The sequence below is a fragment of the Polypterus senegalus genome, chromosome 5 (assembly GCF_016835505.1).
Source record: "Polypterus senegalus isolate Bchr_013 chromosome 5, ASM1683550v1, whole genome shotgun sequence".
Taxonomy (NCBI): domain Eukaryota; kingdom Metazoa; phylum Chordata; class Cladistia; order Polypteriformes; family Polypteridae; genus Polypterus; species Polypterus senegalus.
The window spans coordinates 120,412,092-120,436,129 of NC_053158.1; the positions used below are offsets into that span (position 1 = coordinate 120,412,092).

The following is a 24,038-nucleotide window of genomic DNA, read 5'->3' on the forward strand; positions in this document are numbered from 1 at the left end:
AAAAAAAATGCAATTAGTGATTAACATCACTAATACACAGGCTTGTTTACTCATGAGGTCCTATTACTAGTGCTGCTGACAGCCAGAAATCTTTTTCCTTTTCAGAATTGCATTTATTGGCTAAGTAAGCTTGCATACAAGGAATCTGACTTGATGACTTTATAAATATAGTTTCATGAAAGAAATCGATTGTGTACATGAGCACAAGCAAGGCAAAAATGTAAACATATGCATACATATAGTGCAAAGTGGTTAAGATATACTGAAAAATACTGAATTAAGCATTAGCTACATGTAACGATATTGCACAATATAGGGTGAGCAAGGACCGCTGAATTAACCGTTTGAAAGCTTGTTGGCTTTGAAAGTAAACTGTTTTTATATCTGCTTGTTTTGGTGTAGTTTAATCTTCAGCAGATGGTAGAAATCCAAAGAGATGATGCCCTAGATGTCGTGATTTTCCTGGCATTCTTTATGACTCTGAAATGCAGGTAAAATTCCGTTACAATGAACTCCCAGGGACCTAAAAAATATTTTGTTATAATGAGATTCTCTATTTGTTACTATAGTGCTTTCTTTAACTTGCGCCCAGGCGTTTGCAATCAGGTTCTATAGCTTCTTTGATCTTTTAAGCTCCTCCTGCCTACAAGTTATGCTGATGAGAATTTTTCTCAGCATTTCCTTGCGATAATACACTTTTAGGGTGCGAATGATGCCCAAATCCAATGGCTGAAGCACTGCTGTGCAATTGGGTGGGAGGAATTCAATGCGAACATTATCTGACTGTGGAAGTATGTTGCGGGCAGCACAGTTATCAATCAGGAGCCAAATCATCTTTTTCTAACTCTTTTGAAACCCCCACCTAACGGGAACGACATGCTGAAGAGCGTCCAGTACCGCGATTGCAGCGTCTGTATAAGATTGTTTGTCTTTTGCCAGGGTAGGGTAAGAACAGGCTGATAGCGCTGCAGTGAAGCGACACAGAAGCAAATCATAAAAGATCGGGGTTGTGCTATAAGAGAGACACACCATAGCTTTGAGCCTGCTGTTGCCCTGGCAACAGATAAACAGTCTTCCATAGACACGGAGATCGTACTTCGGGATGCTCTTTGGCATGCTGTCTCGTTGGGGGAGGTCCGAAGAGAGTTTACAAACTTCACATTTTTAAATTCCAATGGATGTTTTTCAAATTTTGATGAGCAATAAGCAATAAGGGCAAACAAAAAAAACCAACAGTATGAGGAAAGTTCGAAGAAAGAAAAAAAAAATATTAGTGTTTCTTTTTAGGGATCATTGTGCACAACTGAGCTGCGACCACAGAACTAACTGCTCTGTGGATGATTCATTCAGGCATTTGAAGGTCTTTTGGGCACTTTGTTACAATGAAAGTATCTTCTGAATATACTTGAATATACTATGAAGGCAATTGTATCAATATGACCAAACACAAAAAACTCATTAAAAAAAAAAAAAATTGGGCAGTGATCCTGATAACTAAATCTACACTTGAACACATTCAAACATGCTTACATTTCTTTACATTGTCTGGTATGAATTGCTTAATTCAATTCAATCTATGTTACCTACTGTAAATCTGGTTTTGCATTTGATAATCTCTGCAATTAGTAACCGGTAAAACTAGGTGAAAAAAATTGTGTACGTTTTTCAAAAACGTATATAAATAACGAAAACAAACATTTCTAGATCTTGTTAAATGCTGTCAATATGTCATTCATACTGTTGGTTCATACTATTCATTGACTGTGTCATTTTGTGTTCACAAAAACCCCACTAAATATGGGCTGTCAAATTCCCAATTTGTTACATTTTTTGACATACATTTAAAAAAAATGATCTCATCCCATACTGTACTAACAGTAAAGCCCTGTAACAAAATGCTCCTTTCAGTATACATCCTAAGTTTAATGGCAAACGCTTTTCTCCGGATGTTGAACTGCACTTAAATTTAATGGTTGAGGAAGTCACCCAAAGCATCTCCAAAATGCAAGAAAACTGGAAAATCCCATCCAGGTTACAATGAAACTACACTGTCAGCATATTATCCAAGCTAATCACTACAACTGCCTCACGGGTAAACAAAAATAACCACCTTTCTTCAAAGGCAATTATCACTTTGATAACCAACAAAGGGAGGTTAGCTCTAACAGTGGTAAGCTTGGCACTGGATTTACAAGATTTAGAACCTGCCACTACTTTGCCCCCAGGGTCCTTATTTTAACCCTGGAGCTTCCTCGTGTCCTTTTCAATCAAGGGCCAATGCCACAATGCACAGTGCCATTCACAGAGCTCACCCCTCCTCATAGCGCCCCAGCAAGCCTTGGGTTACATGCACTGAGAATGGCTGAAGAAAAAATAGCAAGACCCATATCAGGATTCCACATTATACATAGCATGCGGTAATCATGAGAAAAGTCCCAAATCGGCTGCACCTGAACCCTGGCTGCTGGCCATCAACTGTTCCTCCACTTCTATCTTGTAATCTGCAGGTAGAATCATCTTCAAAAATGCACAGCGAAATGATGCCCAGTCCTGTACGTTCTTCGTTTTCGCCTGCCACCAACTAGACCCTTCAGAGTGGCATTCAGAAGTCCCACCAGCTCAAAGGGTTGGGTTCAATAAAAGTGTCCCCTTAATCAATAAAGTTAATTTATATCGGCAGTGGTACACACAGATTCCAGCTCTGGGACCTGCAAGCGCATTGCAGTGGCAGGGGACACGGAGTAGCAGGAACGATCCACAGCACTGCCCCCAGATAAGAAGCGCTGGGATGCAAGACTGAACACATGCAAGTAGCGCCTCACCACAGATTGCAGCTCTATATCCAACTGATAATTCCGACACTGCAAAAACTCCATGATATTACGATCCACCTTGGTGATCCGCAAATCCACATATTCTTTCAACTGGGCTATAGCCGCATCTAAATAGCCATAGAGGGCTTCCTCTTGTACAACAGCTTTTGGCTCTGTCTTTGCAGCTCCTCCAGCTGATCAGATAGGTCAGTCCACAGAGGCTGCACACTTCTTTCTTCTACTTGAATCTTCTTTCAGAGGATTCTTCAGGGTGAATATGTATATTGATTCGATCAGGCTCGACATCTATTCCACCTCTTGATGTTCTCTGACCATCCATCCATCCATCCTCTTCCGCTTATCCAAGGTCGGGTCGCGGGGGTAGCAGCTTAAGTAGGGAAGCCCAGACTTCCCTCTCCCCAGCCACTTCTTCCAGCTCTTCCGGGAGAATCCCAAGGCGTTCCCAGGCCAGCCAGGAGACATAGTCCCTCCAGCGTGTCCTGGGTCTCCCCCGGGGCCTCCTCCCAGTTGGACGTGCCCGGAACACCTTACCAGGGAGGCGTCCAGGAGGCATCCTGATCAGATGCCCGAGCCACCTCATCTGACTCCTCTCGATGCGGAGGAGCAGCGGCTCTACTCTGAGCCCCTCCCGGATGACTGAGCTCCTCACCCTATCCTTAAGGGAAAGCCCAGACACCCTGCGAAGGAAACTCATTTCAGCCGCTTGTATTCGCGATCTCGTTCTTTCGGTCACTACCCATAGCTCATGACCATAGGTGAGGGTAAGAACGTAGATCGACTGGTAAATTGAGAGCTTTGCCTTACGGCTCAGCTCTTTTTTCACCACGACAAACCGATGCAGAGCCCGCATCACTGGTCCTCTGACCATCACATCCTAATTATCCACATTGCCACCACTCTCATACAAAGCACTCAGACTGACAAGCCCCTGTGGAAGACTCTACTCAATAAACTGCTTCCCGGAACATGGATAGTGAAATACTGTCCTACCACCAGTCCAGAAGAATAGTCTTCGGGGGCACATATCTTATCCAAAGTAGTCAATGGACTGGATTGGGAGGGAAAAAAAAAACCCACAGCCCTCCTTAAATCCGGAGGCCGAGCACCATCCTCCTCTTCTACAAATGTTCCTGTAACAAATGACATAATCAAAAGGTCCCTTCACATCCTTCTGTTCTGGTTATAGTGGTACTGTGCATACAAACTAAAAATCCCACAAACCCTTTCAGATCAGTGCAAACCTGTTTAAAGGCACCAAACCCAATTTACAAACAGGAATTGGTGCAACCAGTGTTGTTATTCACATTTAACAATCACTTTAAAAATAAAACCTCCTATGTGGCCCTGCCAAAAGATACATACAGTATTACTTGATTGCATGTTTACAAAGCTTTGATAGAGTACTAGGCTGGGCATAAAGCAAAAATAAATGGGAGATCTTGACTTAAAAGTCAGAAAAGTGAAGGGTGTGCTGTATTAGCTGATTTTACAAATTGTCTCCCCTAGGGTTCAGTACTGGTGCTGCTACTCTTTCATATTTATATTTTTTTATCAAGATTACGTATATCATACTGGTAAGTTTGCAAATGATACAAAACTGAGGATCAGCAGACAATGTAGAAATCTGAATGATGGCAAGGATCTGGATGGAATACAGGCTTGGGCAGATTTGTCACACTTGAAATGTAATTTAAATATGTGTAAAGTAAAAAGGAGTGATGAAAAATGGTGAACACAAAATGGATGATATAAAACTCAAAAGTAACCTTACAAGAAGGACCTAGGAGTCAAACTCCTCACAGTCTACAGTTCTGCAGGCCATGCACAAAGGTGATTAAGAAGGCTAACAGGCTGCTAGATAGATGGAGATAGATACTTTATTAATCCCAAGGGGCAATAACTTTGAATAATTTTAGCGTTTACCCAACCGTGTGGAACTGAAGAGTCACATAGTGTGGGGGAGGAACGATCTCCTCAGTCTGTCACTGAAGCTACTCCTCTGCCTGGAGATGACACTGTTCATTGGATGCAGCGGATTCTCCATGATTGACAGGACTTTGCTTAGCGCCCGTCGCTCTGCCACAGATGTTAATCTGTTCAGCTTCATTCCTACAATAGAGCCTGCTAGCATCCTGATGGCATCCTTCATCTTTATGCTGCCTCCCCAGCACACCACCGCGTAGAAGAGGGCACTCGCCACAATCGTCTGGTAGAACATCTGCAGCATCTTATTACAGATGTTGAAGGACGCCAACCTTCTAAGGAAGATTATATTAGATTATATAGCACAATATATAGAGTGCTACATAACTGCAAGGCATGAGTTATGAGAAGAAGGAGCTGAACACATTTAGGACAAACCATGATTAGGAGGCAACATTACTGAAGTGTTTTAAAATTATTAAGGAATTAGTGCAGTGGATCCTAGCTGTTACTTTAAAAATTACTTCTTCAACAAGAACATAGTGTGAAATCCACCTTGACTCTCAGTGTCTAACATGATAAACATGTAGAATAACATGCCACATAGTGTGGCAAATAGACTTTCGTAGCTCGTCACACTTGACCTGGTGTTGTTTGTAAGAAATTAGGCTAATAGGATTGGTGTTTTTTTTTTTTTCCCCCAACTACATGGCATGTTCTCATAAAGGTTGTGTTTTCCAAATTATAGGTTAATGTTATGTCATATATTCTAGTGAACTCTGCTTTTTAGTCCAGCAGCAGCTCCTTCTGTAACTACTTCAAAGATGTGCAAAAAAAGTACAGAGGCTGTCAGGTATATGAGTGCAACCAGTATCTGTGTGTTTATTTTACGGACATCAACTGAAACTCAGCTTATGGCCATGGGGAAGCCAAATGAATTTGCTTACTTAGGAATAGGAGTTTGTGCTCTCCGTGCCTGCTTAAGTTTCAGTTCCGGTTCCATGTGCCCGAAGTAATGGGCACATTGGCTACATGAATAAGGTTAAAAAAGTAAGGTGTGCATGTCACATCCAGCTTTCATTTTTACGTTTCCATTGCCAGGTTTTCAATCCAGCACAAAATAGTATTGGTAATTTAAACATAAATTAGCCGAGCTGCCCAGTGTTGCCAAGGTGAAAAAGTGGAAAGTTGGAATGTTTTGTATTGTCATTGTACTTGATATTTCTGTAAAAGCTCAGCTGGTAGCAAATATTTTCTTTAAACTGAAATGTTTAAAGAGTGTAAAAGTGCACTTCTTAAAACTTGTATTTACTTTTTATCCTGTTTGGTCTTACCTAGTAGGAGAAACAGTACAGATGAGGAATCGCCTTTCTTGCTCATCAGCTTTTCTTTGATTTTATTAAAGAGGACAGGATTTTCAAATATTATCCTCATCATGTTGTAAAACCTTAAAGAATTAACAGTCTGTGTTAGGAACCCTGGGCACTTCAAGAGTAATTGATTAGGAGTGACACGTTGCTTTGATGCAGATGTATAAAGTTAACAACCCCAAGGATATGGGCTACCAGCAAAATCAGACAGGAAGAAAATACAATGTCTTACCTTTGTAGGTGAGAGACCCTCTCTGATCACATTAGTACAGTTTAAGTTTAATTTAAATGTATACATTGCCAGTTAAGTTCATGAACTTCTAGAGCTGTGAACTGCACATAAATTTGAATGTTTTTGATAGACATTAGAACTTACATTTTATCAAGCTTTAATTACATTTATTTAAAAATATAGCCAAGCCATTACTAAAGTTACAAGTGCCCATTACTACTTGAAATGACTGATTCATTTACAATGTACATATGACTGCAAAACAAAAGTGAAAGAGTCAAAATGACCAAAAGAGCACAAAAATTAGATGGTGGATTTCTAGGGCATTCCAAACCTCTGCCATTTTCAGATATAGCTTTTTCTTTAAAATTCAACATTCCAGAGTTGCTTAAGACCAGTGTCATTTGCAACAGAAGAAAGGCATGTGTTTAAAGAAGAAGCAAACCGAGGACCTTTAAAGTATTTGTTTCTCAAACTACAGACTTTTCGTGCTATGCAGATGTGGATCTGGGCCTTCCCCTCATTTCTGTGCTGGTTAGATCCAGTTTACCCTTTTCTTACAAGTCAAAAGTGGGCAACCAGTGTATGGAATCCACAGTTTTGTGGCAGTCTGCTGCCTGGAATAGCAATTATTTCATAAAACAATAGACAGACGTGTATCTTGGAAAAGATGTTTAGTTTTAGCCATTTTTCTACTTGGAATCGGGTTTTAGGAATGCGAGTTTCTTGCAACCCAATTGAAGACAATTGACTTGCTTTATTGAATAGAATAATAGTTTTAAGTTGGGCTAATACAATTACAATGGTTTCTCTTAAGAATTATCAATTAAGGAAGAGCTAATCATGTACAATTCTGCATATAAACATCAGTTGCAAATTTATATTTGTTTTCAATAACAATGCAACAAAAATTGCTAAATCCCAGCTAATGTACTCAGATTTCAACAACATAAAAATAATTTGAATAAAGATAAATCCAAAAATGAAAAATTGATTTTATTATATAAGCCACATGCTGTCAACAGAAAAAAATATAATGTATAAACTAGGTTAAAATATTTTAAATAAAAAAAAACACATATGCTATAACTGTTAAAAGAAATATCTTGCATCACTAAAACAAAAATTATCACTGCACAAAAAAAAGTCAACCCTGACAGTAGTGTGAGCAAGGCTGGAACATATAGCAATTCATCATAAGAAGGGAGCAAAGTAATGTAGGCTTGCTATTCAGCCAGAGCCTTTCTGACTAATACAGAACCTACGTCCTTAGAGATAATAGGTATGTCCTTAAATATAATCAAATAGGTAACATCAACACAAAAGGTGTATTTTACTATTATTTCAAAGGCTTTGTACAATGAGGTGGTAATGCACACAGTTGAGTCTCTCTTTAATAATAATTAAAAGTGTCATGCTGAGTAATGCAAGTATTAACACATTTTGCTGGAAAACTGCACTTTGAATACTTTTATTTCTATGGTAAGCACCTTTGGATAGGGGAGGGTCACTTTTTTATGTAATAGAAAATGTTTACATTAATTAAGCCTGTTTAGCTAAGGAATAGCAAAGTGATCCACATTATCACAACAGCCCACTGTCAATTGCTGTCAGAGTGGATCTTTAGATACCTGTCATAAACAAGTGGCCTCCTGCTCCTCTGTCTTCAGTACATCCATCCATGATATCTATTGGCGTACCTCAGATTTTTGAAAACAGAAGAATCCTGAAGAATTTCCAAAGACCCACAAAATTAGTGAATCTATCTATTAGTCTGAAGTAACAAGGGGCTGTTCTTTACTATCTTTTGTAGTTGGATATGCTGCATTATCTGGTTTTAAAGTTTTCTCAGGCCCTTTAAAAAATGAATAAACAAATTAAAAACACGTACTAATCCCTTTTTTAAAAACAACATAAGAAAAATGAAGTCACATGTACAAATTACCAAGACTTTTAGCTGAAGTGTAACTATAAATCTCTGTATAACTCAATGAAAAAAGTAAAAATCAAATGTGTTCATAAACTTTTGACATCTAAAAAGTTTTAGAGTATTCCCCATTGTCCTAAGAGGATAACAAAAAAAAAACCCAGATGTGTACAAGGTGTGCTTCACCAGATGTTTGAAACAAATACAGGCATACTTAGACAAAATGAAGTACCTGGCTATGATTAGAAAAGTATATGCATGTATTACATTTCGGAGTGAAAATATTAATTAGAAAACAATATTACGAAAACATTTTCCAGACTGAAATTTTCACCTTGTCAGGATTGTGTGGTGCCCAGAGTATATCCCAGCAACAAGGCGTGATTGCAAAAAGAACCACTAAACAACAAGTTTTGTATTTTTTGTTTTATTTTATTTACAACTTTTGTATTTTAAGTCTTTCTTTTTGCTAAATTTATATTGGGCTGATTCTATAATTTAACTTATTCAGATTAAATGTATTCATTTCAAATTCCATTCTATTTTAAGCTTTTTTTTTATTAAATATTCTTCTGATGTCCAACTACATTTTGGTGGATAAAGGTTTGGAGCATGCACTGCAGTGCGTTTCCGCACCCACCACACGCCGAACCACCACAGGATTCCAATTTAGGGCCGCAGGGCACAACGAGTGACACCTCAGCACCACACTAGTTCAAATGGAATGGAACAGTGGATATTTTTTATTTATTTATTTGAACAGTGGCTGGAGTGCCAATCCTGCTACCAACCCCCATGTTCTTCCTACAAGTTGGAGGACTTGCTTGCAGCACACCTTGGTGGGCCTCTGTAAATAAGCTATTGATTATTTAACTGAAAAGAACACTAGCATCAATAATTTTAACATTGGCTTTGCTTGTACAGGTAGTTTTATTAAGTTTTATTTAACCTAAACATAAATAAGCAACACTAAAACTACCAATAGTAGTGGCAATTCCACAGTAGAGCACATAATGAACTAAATAGAATAAGAACAGACACAATTTTCAGCATACTACCAAAATTCTTATGTCACTTTCAATGTACTATTTACATAAATATATTTCTTTTAACAAATTTGAAATAGTCATAATCTTGTGAATCTGGGATGTGGCTTCAAAGAAAATCGGAGAGTATCTTTGCCACCCATGCTTCTTAATACTATTGAGTAGCAAATGCTTTGGCTATGAAATGTATCAAACAAACCTGTAGCTATACCAGCATGGCTTTCTAACATCCTGTCCTCCTTATTTGTATTATGTTTTTCTCCCATATTCATGAATTACCACAAATTCAACAAAAAACAAGTGGGTCAAAACACACACAGTGTTACTGTGCATATTTTAAGTTATTTATTTCATCTTCCACTGAATAGATATAAAAAGACACTGTGGAATTCTGGTGGAAAAAAAAAATCATCAACAGACTTAGATACTTAGTCAAATACTGTTGTCAGTTTTGCCAAGGATATAGTAGTAGTAGCACAATTTATTAACAACATACAAACTACAGTTAGGAATATAAACCTCTTAACTGAATGATGCAGTAACAGAAATCTGTTCTTCAATGACAGAAAAAAAAGTAACTTTAGATTTTGGGAAACTTGCACACGTTTTGATGGCTTTAATGAAGTTGCTGCAAAATGAGTGAACAGTTTAGAGGTCTAAGGGTCCAGGCCACTAAGGAAGTATGACCTCTCAACATATGTTGTGAAGAATGGTCCAGTTTTTCACAGAAGCCACACTCTCGTCCATATGCAACATTTTTGATCTGTGGCGACTGCAATATATGGCACTGTTTTCTTTGAAAAACTCAGTTTGCCCTAATGTGTTTATCACTTGTGATAAAGATGGATAAAAATTACAGTCTGTTACAAAAATTTTAAAACAAATGTTTTAATGAGTAACTGATTTTTTTTTAACAATGATCCAATTTTTTTTCTCTACATGCACTAAGACATGTATGTCAAGTTAGTTGGCAGTTCCAAACTGGCCTTGTGCGAGTGTGGGTTTGTGCAATAGTGGGCCTTGCAATGGACTGACACCCTGTCCCAGGCTAGTTTCAGGAAAGGTTCTACTCTCTTGTAATCTGCATTACTTTAAGTAGGTGTAACAAGAGGGCCATGAGCAGCAAAACTGAGTAAGAACTTACTGATGACCATGGAACTCCTCTGCAGCCAGCAGCTAGAATGGAGATACCCATTGAGTTCAGTGATACAACACTGTTGGTAATCCCAACAGCCCATGTTTGATCCCTATAGCCATCAACTCAGAGTGGATGCCTGGCTGATAGACAGGAGGCAACACCCTAAGCACCACAGCAGAGGCAGTAATTGTAAGAATGTATTATTACAGTCCTAAGGATATTTTTTTCTTTTGGGGCTTTTGTTGAGCTAGTGTGCAAACATATGAGAAAACAGCCCCATTGTGAACAGCAATAAAGTGAAAAATCAAGAGTGGTTTAACAAATCAGGTAACAAACAAAAATATATATAAAGGTAGCATAAATGAGTGAGTACTAGTGGACCTATAATCAGTCGTTTCAAAACTATTTAAATTGGGTAAGATTCAGCAAGAATAGGATATGAGGCCAAACATGAAGCATTTAAAATCAATGATCAGACAAAAAATAAATAAAACTTAAGAAACTGAGGCAGCTAAGTCACTCAAATGACAAACTGGAAAAATGGGAAAAACAGGTGTTATGACACCACAAGTGAACATTGTTGCCACAAATAACAGCAGCATGTTTTGACTCAGAAAAGAAGCTCATTCCCACTGAAATAAGAGATAATGGATAGTTTGTATCTGCAGACATATGGACTACATAAAGATTTAAAATACAAACACGCGTTACTGCAAGTAAAAAATAAAAATCAATTTAATCAAAATTACAATAAATGCAGTATGTCACTAAAAGTGTTAAGATTTATGCATGTTAAATAACACTATAAACTTAATCAATAATGAAAACATCACTATGAAATGGTACTTTCCAAATTCTAAATAAGCTCTCCACAGTTCCATGCTTTTTTCAGTTTAATAGTAAAAGGTAATATTCCTCTCATTGAGTTGTGAAGGGTACATTGGGATTCTTCCTTTTGACCAAGCTTAACTATTGTGCTAATGATGTATTGTAGTAAATCTCTGGGAGGAGGGACACCAGTCCTATCCAAAATTAGGGCTGATTGTAAACCCAACACTATATGATAATCAAATATCATCGTCCCAAAAAAGTTTTCATTAGGGAATGTCCAAAAATATATGACCTAACATGGCACTGTTTCAAATTAGGTTCCAACACCTCATATTTAGGTACCTTTGATTAGGATAGATGTGTCCACAATGTGCTTGTTTTAATGTCACTGAATATTCAAATATGGTCAAACATGGTCACAAATAAATTATTCAGCAAATGTATGAGTCAGAAAACTGCACAAGGAATCTAAAGTAATGGTTGAATGAAAAGAAAACTATTTCTTCAGAAGAAACCTTGGTTAACAGACTTGTATGTGATTGAAACAGGATAGTCTGAATCGAGGTAATATTAAGTGTAATCCTTAATAATCTGTAAAATATTTTTTACAAGGGAATGGTTTAGGTTGCCTCCCAGTGTTTTTTTAAATCATGCTTAACATATAGTAGGCAAAGACTTTGTGCTGTTACCTTTCTGGAGGAAGCTGTTCCAATTACTACACCCTGATGATCTAATAATTTGACATTTATGTTTTGGAGAAAATAAAACATTACCTTTATGTATAAAATATGCAATAGCCTATTAACCATTATGCTTACTTTAAGAAACTCTGTTTGCCCTTATTTGCTCTTGTAGTGATTCACAGTCTCTTTCTGCCCTCATTTTTTTTATCTTTATGAAATACTAATTAATAAGTTTATATCACATATATATAATAGAATGGCCAGAGAGGGCTAGTTGGTCTTTCAACTTTGGAACCTCTTTATTTTCTCCAACATCCTGCCAGCTAAAGTTTTGTTTTCCTCTGTTCCGTGGCTAGCTCATTATAGCACTGGCCTAACTTTTGATAATTCAACTAACAGAAATTGCCTTATGTCTTGTTAAGTATTTTGTGCTACACTTTTGCATGAAAAACATTCTAAGTAAAACAATGTTGTTTTTGTTTTTATGATTGTATTTTTGAATAATACCTTTGGTCTTTAATGCAAAAGTTTGGGCAACCTTGTTAATAATAACCTTGTTATATTTTCCTGTATAAATCGTTGGTTGTTACGATAAAAAATGTCAGTTAAATATATCATATAGGAGACACACACAGTGATATTTGAGGAGTTTATTGGATTTACAGAAAGCGTGCAATAATTTTTCAGACAAAATCAGGCAGGTGCATAAATTTGGGCACCGTTGTCATTTTATTGATTCCAAAACTTTTAGAACTAATTATTGGAACTCAAATTGGCTTGGTAAGCTCAGTGACCCCTGACCTACATACACAGGTGAATCCTATAATGATAGAGAGTATTTAAGGGGGTCAATTGTAAGTTTCCCTCCTTTAATTTTCTCTGAAGAGTAGCAACATGGGGGTCACAAAACAACTCTCAAATGAGCTGAAGACAAAGATTGTTCACCATCATGGTTTAGGGGAAGGATACAGAAAGCTGTCCCAGAGATTTAAGCTGTCTGTTTCCACAGTTAGGAACATATTGAGGAAATGGAAGACCACAGGCTCAGTTCAAGTTAAGGCTCGAAGTGGCAGACCAAGAAAGATTTTGGATAGACAGAAGCGACGAATGGTGAGAACAGTCAGAGTCAACCCACAGACCAGCACCAAAGACCTACAACATCATCTTGCAGCAGATGGAGTCACTGTGCATCGTTCAACCATTCGGCGCACTTTACACAAGGAGATGCTGTATGCGAGAGTGATGCAGAGGAAGCCTTTTCTCTGCCCACAGCACAAACAGAGCCGCTTGAGGTATGGTCAAGCACATTTGGACAAGCCAGCTTCATTGTGGAATAAGGTGCTGTGGACTGATGAAACTAAAATTGAGTTATTTGGGCATAACAAGGGGTGTTATGCATGGAGGAAAAAGAACACAGCATTCCAAGAAAAACACCTGCTACCTACAGTAAAATATGGTGGTGGTTCCATCATGCTGTGGGGCTGTGTGGCCAGTGCAGGGACTGGGAATCTTGTCAAAGTTGAGGGATGCATGGATTCCACTCAGTATCAGCAGATTCTGGAGACCAATGTCCAGGAATCAGTGACAAAGCTGAAGATGCGCTGCGGCTGGATCTTTCAACAAGACAACAACCCGAAACACTGCTCAAAATCCACTAAGGCATTCATGCAGAGGAACAAGTACAACGTTCTGGAATGGCCATCTCAGTCCCCAGACCTGAATATAATTGAAAATCAGTGGTGTGAGTTAAAGAGAGCTGTCCATGCTCGGAAGCCATTAAACCTGAATGAACTAGAGATGTTTTGTAAAGAGGAATGGTCCAAAATACCTTCAACGACAATCCAGACTCTCATTGGAACCTACAGGAAGCATTTAGAGGCTGTAATTTCTGCAAAAGGCAGATCTACTAAATATTGATTTCATTTCTTTTTTGTGGTGCCCAAATTTATGCACCTGCCTGATTTTGGTTTGAACAATTATTGCACACTTTCTGTAAATCCAATAAACTTCATTTCACTTCTCAAATATCACTGTGTGTGTCTCCTATAGGATATATTTAACTGACATTTTTTATCGTAACAACCAACGATTTATACAGGAAAATAATGACCATTAACAAGGTTGCCCAAACTTTTGCATCCCACTGAATCATCTCTTCATTTCTTTAAGTTGTTCTACCAAAGAATATTTGACATTGGCATTGTTTCAGGATAAAAGCAACTATTGTAAAACACTTTTATAGCAATTTATTCTGGGCTATGATTTGCACTAACTTTAAACTGCCTGGGTACAATACTTGCATTGAATGCTTGTGCAGTGCCTAAGTTGAGCCAGGATGGACTTCAGTAAATATTGGTGTCCCATTGCAAAAGATGCAAAGATCACCAGCTTGGCAGGAGTCATCACTCTTTATGTCCATTCTGTGAAACTCCATCCATTCATTTTGTAATTTATGATCATGTATCCATTTTAGAGTTGAGGGTGTCTAGTGCTAACAGTGCAAACTGTTTCTGGAAGACTGAGTACTGGGAGTACCAAGTGTTGTGACTGGTTGATAACCACAATCACCAACCATCAGAGTGCTGTGTGCTTTGGTGACTGTTTCCCAGCATATCACATAGCAGCAAGGCACAGAGGTGGATGCTAGGTTGTACCCATTACACAATTTGGGGCCCAGCATACTTTTGTCAATTTATATACAGTAGGTAGATTCTTCCAGAACTAACTCAGCATTATACATTTTTCAAACTGTACAATTTTCTTACAGTTACCAAGACACTGCAATACAGTAAATAGTTTATTTACAACTTAAGGAGAAGATAGGTATAGGCAAGTGCAGTACATACAGATAAAGGACAATATCAAACAGTACTTATGTTTTGGTTCAGTTCTTGTTGATTTCAGGTATAACTGACACTTTGTCGTGATTACTTTAGATGCAGCTTTCCCCAATACATGCAAAAGGATGTTTAGTGTGCTGTTTCTTTCTTTGTTGAGATGCTGTTCTCCTTCTTTGCTCTAATCACACCTTGTGGTTTCAGGTATTATTGTAGTTTGTGTTGAAGTTTTTACACAGGATGGTCCACGTTTGCTATCATAAAACATGCAAATAGTGGGCAATCAGTGATTAATCCACTCCCTTCTTCAGCAAAATGAACACCTTGCTTTACTTGGGTCTCTTTGGAAGTCTATTTGGAATCATTGCACACATGTCTAAATCTATGATGGGTGAATATCAACTCCAGCAAATTTACCTTTTAGAATAAAAGGAGTTGCTCCAGCTTTTGTTGCAGCCATAGGTCCTGCTGCAGAATATAAGTTAAGGCCAGGGAGCCTGCAAACAGCTATTGCTTGCAATGGACTACGAGTGCACATTTTTCTGTTAGTTTCTTAGGTGCACATAAGCGCAACTGTTTTGGTTGACAGTTGATGTAATTTTTGTTCATTGGTTGAGTTGAGTCTCTGTTTACTGACAAAGAGTTTAAATGATGCAGAGACATCACTGGATGGCAGTTGGATGTAATCAATTGGTCATATCAGATGAGACCCAGGGGCTGCATTCCAAAGAGGGCCCCTGTTTCTGAGTACTTACACTTTAGCTGAAATTAAGTGTCCATGGAAAAGGCCGCTACCTTGTAAAAAAAAAAAAAAACAATTGTGTGCCAAAGCAAAAGAAAGTGGGCAATACCAACCTGTCCAACAGCTTGAAAGTACATTTCAACTCCCCACTGCATACTTGTTTCATGTTTAAGAAATGTGAACTACAATTATCTGATGACAGTACACTAATCAATGCCATTTTTACTTCATTTTGAAGTAAATTACCTGATTGCTGGCTTGAAGATTTTTGCATTTTTGACTGTGAACAGACAAATGTAAAATGTTAAGCAAACTAAGTTTCTAAAGAAATAAGATCCTAAAAACAACAATGGTCTTACCTTCTGCTTGTTTACATGGGAGTTACCAGACTTCTTGGAAGCATTTCTTAAGTGACAGATGCAAACCTGGGCAGATAAAAAGTGAATGTTTAGTTATTTTTAGACTTTTTCAGCGAACAGATTGTTGAGTTTGGGTGAAGAGAAAACTTTTATTCCCAAAATGCTTCTTACTGTTTTTATATTTGTATTCTTCTGTAGCTTTTCATATCCAGGAAACAGATCTTAGAACCTTTTTACTTGTTATAATTTTGGTTTTCCAGGGTTCTACATGTGTCTGAGACACATTACCAGAAGGCCAAAACTTATTTGTTCACAGCATGTAAGGGGCTAAAGAATTGAGAAAATTGTCTTATCTTCCACTGCTGGGGAGATTTCAAAATGAAAAGAATATGAAAAAGAGTTTATTATCAAATTAATTCTAACGCTGAAACAAAAAGGTAAAGAATCATGGAAAAATTAAAGGGAGCCATTACTCTGGCAGAATTAAATGAGAAGTACATTTTAAGTTCTCATTTGTTGTTCTGTGTACAAAATGCAATGAAATTCTTACTTGCATATCTCTTTGGAACAATGATACACTACCAACAAGATGACACACACTCATAAATGAACAAACAAACAGTAAATAGATTAGAACATATATACAGTTATATAGTATAGAATTTCTTATAATGAGTGTCTGTTCAGTAACCTTACAACCTGGAATAGAGCCGGTCTCTGAATCTACTGGTGGAAATGTGTATCTTTTGACAGGAGGGAGGAGTTAGAAAAGTGACTGTGTAGGATGGCTGAGGTGTTTAAAAATCCAGTTTGCCTTTGTCTTTGATGAGTCTGCTTTCTAGTTTGGTTTTGTGGACATTAAGGCGTCTTGTCACAACTATGTCATAACTAAAACCTCTTCTTTGTAAGATGTTTCATTATTGTTGATGATCAGGAAATCATCACACCACCCTGTGAAGTGCCACTGCTGAGGGTCTGCGTGGAGGATATGACGCTTACAATCCAAACATGTAGAATTCTGCCAGTTAGAAAGTCCAGCTGAAGACAGTGCCAAGTTAAGGAGTAGTGATCAGCTTTAATGGTACAACAGTATTAAAGACCAGGCTGTAGTCCATAAACCGGACTCTGGGAAAGTAATTTCCAATATCCAGGATGGTTAGCAAAAAAGGAAGGGATATGACATCCACTGTGGACTGGCTATAACAATATGCAAGCTGCGGCCCAGACTTTCTGGAATATTATATTTAGTGTAACCCAGCACCACTTCCTCAAAGCATTTTATCACAATTGGAGTGAGTACCAAAATATTTTTCAGACAGTTCACATTTTTGTCTGTAGTCAAAGAGATAATTGTTGTCCTTCTGCTGCAGGTAGGGACCACATGTTCTTTTAGTAAGTTTTAAAGAAGTCATTAATGATGCCAGCTTATTGGTGACTACAAATTTTTAAAACACATCATGAAATTCCAGGTTCCAGATGAAAGATAACTAGCTTAAAAGTCCTCTTAATGTTATGCACAGAAACAGATAACTATGAATCCTGTGAAGCTGCATACAATTCAATAAACGGCTTGATTAATATTATGATCAAAGAGGGTACAGAATAGATTAGGTTTTACTTTATAATCCATTAGCATTTCTAAACCCTTCCAAAGTGTGAATCATTACTACTGCTATACTTGGCTTTGAGTTTATCCGCATGTCATAATTTCTTTCTTGAAATTGAAGGTGGACATGTTGCCATCCGAAAGCGTTTATACTGCAAGCCTCAAGTAATTTTCTGCTATTATAGGAGATCTATATTTTTTAATTTAAAAATATGATTTTTTGTAGACATCTAGTTGTCTACACATTTGTTGATGATTTACATTACAATGTTTTTAAGATGATTTTCAGATTGAATCATAAAAGCACAGTATTGCCAAAGACAAACAATACTGACTGTTCATGAAATTTGACAAGCTTTTTTTTTTTTTAAATAGTAGTGTGTGCAAATGTCCAACCCCAACCCCCAATCTTCTTGTGCACCAATAATGCAATAAACACCCAACTTACACAAGGGCTGCATTCCTTAGAAACATTAAGCAAGCGGGGTTCCTCTTTGCCCTATAAAACAAAACAGAATTGTCTTCTCATATACATGACATTAAATTTATCGTAAATTATAAAAAACCATAAAGTGTTATATTTATTGAAATAAAAAAAACAGAAAATGTATTACATAAATGTTGTTACACTGATGCTTTTTCTTCTTTTAAAAAATTGCTGAAAAGCACATTTACTGCACATCCATGCTTAAAACTATGAACATTATGTGGTACATGGAAATGAATGTGGATTGATGCCAACTTACATTTTTATAAACAAGATCTACTGTATCTTGTCATTTCACCGATGGAAGACCTATTTAATTATTTTAGTTTGACATATAGTCTCTATGTTGAATTTAGTTTAGTCTGAACAAGAATATATAAAATAGTTTTGATTGGCAATGTTCCTGAGTTCTATAAAGGTGAAGGCAACTCAAAAGGACCTGTAATAATAGCAGAAGGCTGGTCCAAGTAAGAGACTGAGATATGTCTCCCAGATGTTGGGTCATAGGGTACTGGTCTCCATAACCTTACACTTAAGTCAGTTTTCTGGCCTTAGCTACCCTGGCTGCAGATGCAAAATACTTCCATCTCAAAACAAGGACCTCCTGTGGCCTCAAGCAAGACTTTCCTGACTTCCTCCTCTATGTTGTGGGTCATATGTTGACACTGGTTGCTTGGGATGCCAGGCCAGTGTGGAAGTCTTTCACATTGTGGTTTCATGAGTAACTTTACCCTGCCGGGAACCACCAATTTTAGTGGTGCCTGTGGCTCTGGTAGAATCTTGCCAGCATAACATCGGATATGCTGTGTTCACATGTGTTCACTGTAGAATGCTATAATCAATTAATATAACAGATATTCTCTAAAAATTTAGATTTTGCAGGAATGTTCTGAATCAGAGCTTCAGTAGGACCAGACACCACAAAGTAACAATTGTAAAAGGTGATCAGTGAAGTTTTGAACTTGTAACTGTTCCCAGATATTCTGACAATGATTAACAGACAAGTCTTGGACAGGGTTAGAAATACTGTAAAAAACTTTGAGATAAAAGTAGAGATAGTGTAGCCAGAACAGAAGAAATTTAGGAAATAATGTTTATCCTGAATCACAGTTTTTTAGCAGTTTAGCAGTATTTGTACATTTTGTATAATTTTGCAGTTTGTAGTGATTTTGACTGTTGTTAGTCATTTAGCCATATCATTTAGATATTGACCCATTTACTGCAAAATTACTACCACTACTAAACCATTTAGCAAAACAGTAATAGATAGACAGATCTTTGAAAAAATTCACAGCATTGACGGTTTCAAATTTTCCTAACTAAATATAAAAGAAAGACAGCAAGTCTATCTAAAAACAAATTAATTAGCAACCAAATATTGGTTTTATTACACTGGAGTAAACCAGTATGACTTACCAGAATAGAACATTTTTTCAGTTTTCATTTACTTCAAACTATTGTTCAGATTGGCAGACATTGCCTGTCAAAGCAGATACTGTAGTGAAGTATCTGCAATCTGCAAAGTAGGACTGTGACTTATTAAAGGTATACTGATTCACCAATGGCATCAGTGTTACCGCATTGCCTATGTCAGTTAATGAGGGATTAGCTAAGTAGACTTATGTCATAAACATTATGTTTTTCAAGCATAGTTTGTCCTTCAAGTTCAAACCTTGTTTTCATGCAGTGCAGCCTTGTCATGACATTGCTTTTAGGATACTGGTACAGTTTGTTTTCTGGCACAATTAAGGTAAATTCTTGCTTAGTTTGGTTAAGGTGGTATGCTAATGTCCTTCTTCCTGAATGAGATGGTAAAAATAAAAAACTGGTCCTCAGGATGAAGAATGTATTTAAAAAAAAAAACAACAACAACTACAACAAGCTTGAATACAAGAAATTTGTAATGTAGGAGATGATCCACATGTGATGAATGCAAAGAGAAAATACTGAGACTTTAAATACGGTATATCTTATAGGAGCCGTTACGCAGTGAGCAATGTTAGCAATTAGCTTGATAAAAAAAAAGGCAAGTTGAGAGTGGGTTATTAAATTCATTGATTCTTTTAATTATTCCAAAATGAATGGAAAACCCATCAAAGAGTGAAGCACAGAAAACTGGTGTACACTACATTGTTTATACAACAGTAAAACATTTTTTGAGTGTTTGAGGTTTGTCTTTTTTTGTGGGCCGCTAGTTTATGATGAATGTGTTCTGAAATTTTCAAGTAAGGAAGACAGATGTTTTCAGTTAAGGTATTTATATTCTCTAATCAAGGTGCCAGGGAGGGGCAACATTTTGCCGGTTGTTTAGCACATGCAATTAAGAATTTCATTGTACTTTGTACACATGACTTTAATGACTCTATAAACCCAAAAAGACCTATTTAAACTCTGAATGCCAATGTTTCAAGGAAAGGGGAGGATTTTCAGTACTTTATGTTCTGTAATAATTCAGAAAAATTAGATTATTCAAGCATTGGTATACATAATTATGATATATAGCAGTATGGTTTCTTGTGTTTTCGCAAAGCATGTAGCAAAATATTAAAATTTAATACTTATTACAACTTCATATTTATTTAACATAAGTAACTTAAAAAGCATAAAATAGGTCTTAAAGACTTAAACAAATAAACTTTGGCAATCTTCTATATGTAGAGACAGCTAACAGCAAACAGAGTAAATTTCAAAGTAGATCACCAGTGGGCAATACTATAATACAGTATCATGCAGAGACACCTGTTTTCTCTGGTTTAGTTATGTTATTTAAAAAAACTTTTTGTCTGGTTTGGTAAAGTGTATAGGAAGAAACAGAAAATGATTTAAAGCGAGCTTTAATTTTCCACATCTCTGTGTACAAGTATAAAATGGCATGAATTAATTATATCCCAAAATTTCTTTATTCTACATTACACAACTATTTTATCATCCATCCATTATCCAACCCGCTATATCCTAAACTACAGGGTCACAGGGGTCTGCTGGAGCCAATCCGAGCCAACACAGGGCGCAGGGCAGGAAACAAACCCCAGGCAGAGCGCCAACCCACCGCAGCTGTTATATCATTTAAAAAAAAAAAAAGATCTATTTAAACTTACCATATTTCATTTTTGAGAGTATATACCCTAAGTTACTGATATGTTTCTTCATGCAGAGCTAAAGGGAGTAAAACTAGGACAGATGAGAAAAGCAAAGCTTCCCAGTGGAAAATGATCTGTCAATGCACTTTGAAATGGTAGCTCATAGTGAGTAAAATCAAATAACATTACCCTAATTAGCTGAATGTTTACCTTCCATAAATATCATAATGATATTTTATCATTAAATAATAAAATATGAAAACCTAAGTTTAAAGTTTTATTGTTGAATTATATTTGGAGCAATGAAATACATGCTTAATACATGTAGTTTGCTTTTTACTTTCATAAAATAAATAGAGCTTATATGTAATTGTTTTTTGCGCAGACCAAATTAATAGTGGTAGGATGCAGACTAATGTTGTAGGAAGCTCTGAAGACATAAATGGTAACTTAGAAACTTCCCCAAGTGAACAGAGAGTACAATTATTCTCATTTACACTGCACAATGACAAATTAGAGGACAGTAAAACCTTCACTTGCAGATTTCACTTTAAAAAGTTTAAGTGAATGATGATTTTACAAATTAATATTTTAGAACAATAGAGTACTGTAATTCTAAGTATTGTAAGAGAAGCGTTACAAAGTTAGAGAGCTACCAGCATGACCACCAGGCAGCAATTCACCTTTCTTACAGTATAATATCTTTATGTGCATTATGTAGTTGTTTTATACTAATTTATGTTTGTTAGCTAAAGATGCAGTTATTTTTACAAAATGAAAAAATATACTGATGTCTCTCACATTAAAAACGTATAACATACTAAATGCTGTCATCAGGCAGACTTTTGTTTGGCCCAGTGCTTATGCTCTACCCATAACATTTCAAAAAATGCCACTTGTCAAATTCATTCCAAGGGCTGTTCCCATTAAGGATGGACACTTGGTTGCGCTGAAGTTTCTGCAAGAGCCACTTAAACCACTCCAGCTATTTTTCAACTTTTAGTGTTGATACGCACAAGTGGTAGGACATTGAACAATAAAAAATAATTGTCTATTGACTGTTTAATAATGACTTAGGAAATAATTAATTGCACTATCTATTACATATTTTACACTATATTGTTTCATAGTTAGAATTCATTTCTAAAATATTGGCCACATGAGCAATAAAATATGATTTAATCTTAGAATACTCTAAGTAAAATTTATTTAATTTTCATTCTACTGCAAAGGAAGAAATTATGTTACTTATTCAAAGATATGTAGTATTTATTTTCGTTCATGCAACTACAGTGTACTAATCATTGAAAACCAATTTATTAGCACTTAGGGTTAATAAAAAATAAATCTTTACCTTTTCATTTGATTTCATTAGATCATCTGCAGAAGGTTCTTGTGATCTGCCCTGATAATGCAATAGACAGTTTCTAGAAAGCTGAATCAAAATAAACAGTTTCTATGATGAAATGACAACTCCATTAAATGGCTCTGAAACAGCCAGAAAAAGAAAATATTCAATCAAATCATTTCACATAACAACATTAATTTGCTATGGTCTTCATTTTTGGATTTGTTTATATCATTTACAGTTTTAAATAAGAAAATAAAATCTAAAATTACCTACAGGAGAATGTATGCTTTATAATATTTTTCTTGCACCCTGTTACTTAATATCAAGTTGTTACCCCTAACAGCTTGTACACATATGCACAGTCAACAATCACATGAATAGTAATTTTTACTTGAACAATGGAAGAGGAAGATGGAATTAAAAGGAGCTTTGAAGAGGGTCACTCCTAACAATCATTCTTGATGACTTCTGTGATTGTCAAAATTCCTCGGCAGCAAGAATAAAAGTTCTGCCTGAAAAAATTATTACACTTTTGTTTTTACTTTCCTTTATTTATATTATTATGGCACAAGCAGTACCTATATATTCACCCTCTTGGAAGTTTACATTTTAGTGTTTAAAAAAACTTTGTTTCACAGTGGATTTAAATTGGGTTTTTTGACATTGCACAACAGAAAAAGACTGTAGTGTTAAAAGACCTAGCACTATAACCTATGGAAAAACAAGCCAAAAACAGAGTTTTTTTTACAGCCAAGTAAAATGTTATTTTGTGTCACAATCACAAAATATCACAATCACAATAGGAGAGGTATGTCTAGTGTACATTGCTATACTGATGCAGATTTAGTATACATATATAAAGGGTTGTAATTTCTACATGGTGTGATAGAAATATCTGCAAATACTCTAACTTAAAGTCTAGTTAACTTAAAATAGTTTTGAAACAGTCACCAATGCCCATAGCCACTGTTCAAACAGAAGTCAAAATATTATTTTGTGATATATTTTCTGTTGCATAAGCATGACATAGTGTAATGTCAGTGCCTAACGCACATGATTGACACCACCTCCCATTGCATTATTGTAGCCTACCATAGTGCCAGGCTCCGTGACAGCCAAATTTCATCTAGCATGAACATTAACCCACAGCTAAACTAAAAATATACAAGTGCAAACCAAATTACTTCATACACAAACCAATAATATACGAACAAGAACTAGCACAGGTCATCAAAGTTAAACTATTATTGTATGCACACAAAACAATAAAGAGTGCATGCAAACGGACAGTAAATACTCAAAAAACAACAGTGTAAACATTTAAACTGACAGAATATGCACAAAAAATTAGTTTAGACCCTCATACCTTCTATGTAGTTTTGATGATCACCTGATGATACACAACCCTCAGTTTGTAGTTTTAGTGCTGGACTATATCATAGATGTCATTGTGAAATGCAGGTATATCATAATGAGTGAAAACATAAAGCTCATTAATAACTTCACTGAAAATGGGTGTCTGTAACAAATGGTTTGTGGACCAGTACCATCTCCATGCTGGTTTACACAATATACCCTGCAGTATCAGGAGA

The 24,038-nt window shown here is 36.5% G+C and overlaps 1 protein-coding gene across 17 annotated transcripts in view; it reads right to left on the reverse strand.

Moving 5' to 3' along the window:
• Nucleotides 1–7,414: 7,414 nt before the first annotated feature.
• The window catches only part of LOC120529466 (putative POTE ankyrin domain family member M), a 232,022-nt gene continuing 215,398 nt past the window's right edge, over nt 7,415–24,038 (reverse strand). For 8 of the 17 annotated variants that reach the window (XM_039753292.1, XM_039753282.1, XM_039753284.1 and 5 more), the window contains 4 exons: nt 22,450–22,530; nt 17,977–18,027; nt 15,923–15,988; nt 14,089–15,843 (listed from right to left, as the gene is read on the reverse strand). In XM_039753292.1, the coding sequence (XP_039609226.1) occupies nt 15,613–15,843; nt 15,923–15,988; nt 17,977–18,027; nt 22,450–22,530 (429 nt within the window). In that variant the 3' untranslated portion in view covers nt 14,089–15,612. Of the gene's footprint in view, nt 8,215–14,088; nt 15,989–17,976; nt 18,028–22,449; nt 22,531–24,038 lie in introns of those variants that run through there. The other 9 variants (XM_039753291.1, XM_039753296.1, XM_039753280.1 and 6 more) reach the window with 9 other exon arrangements.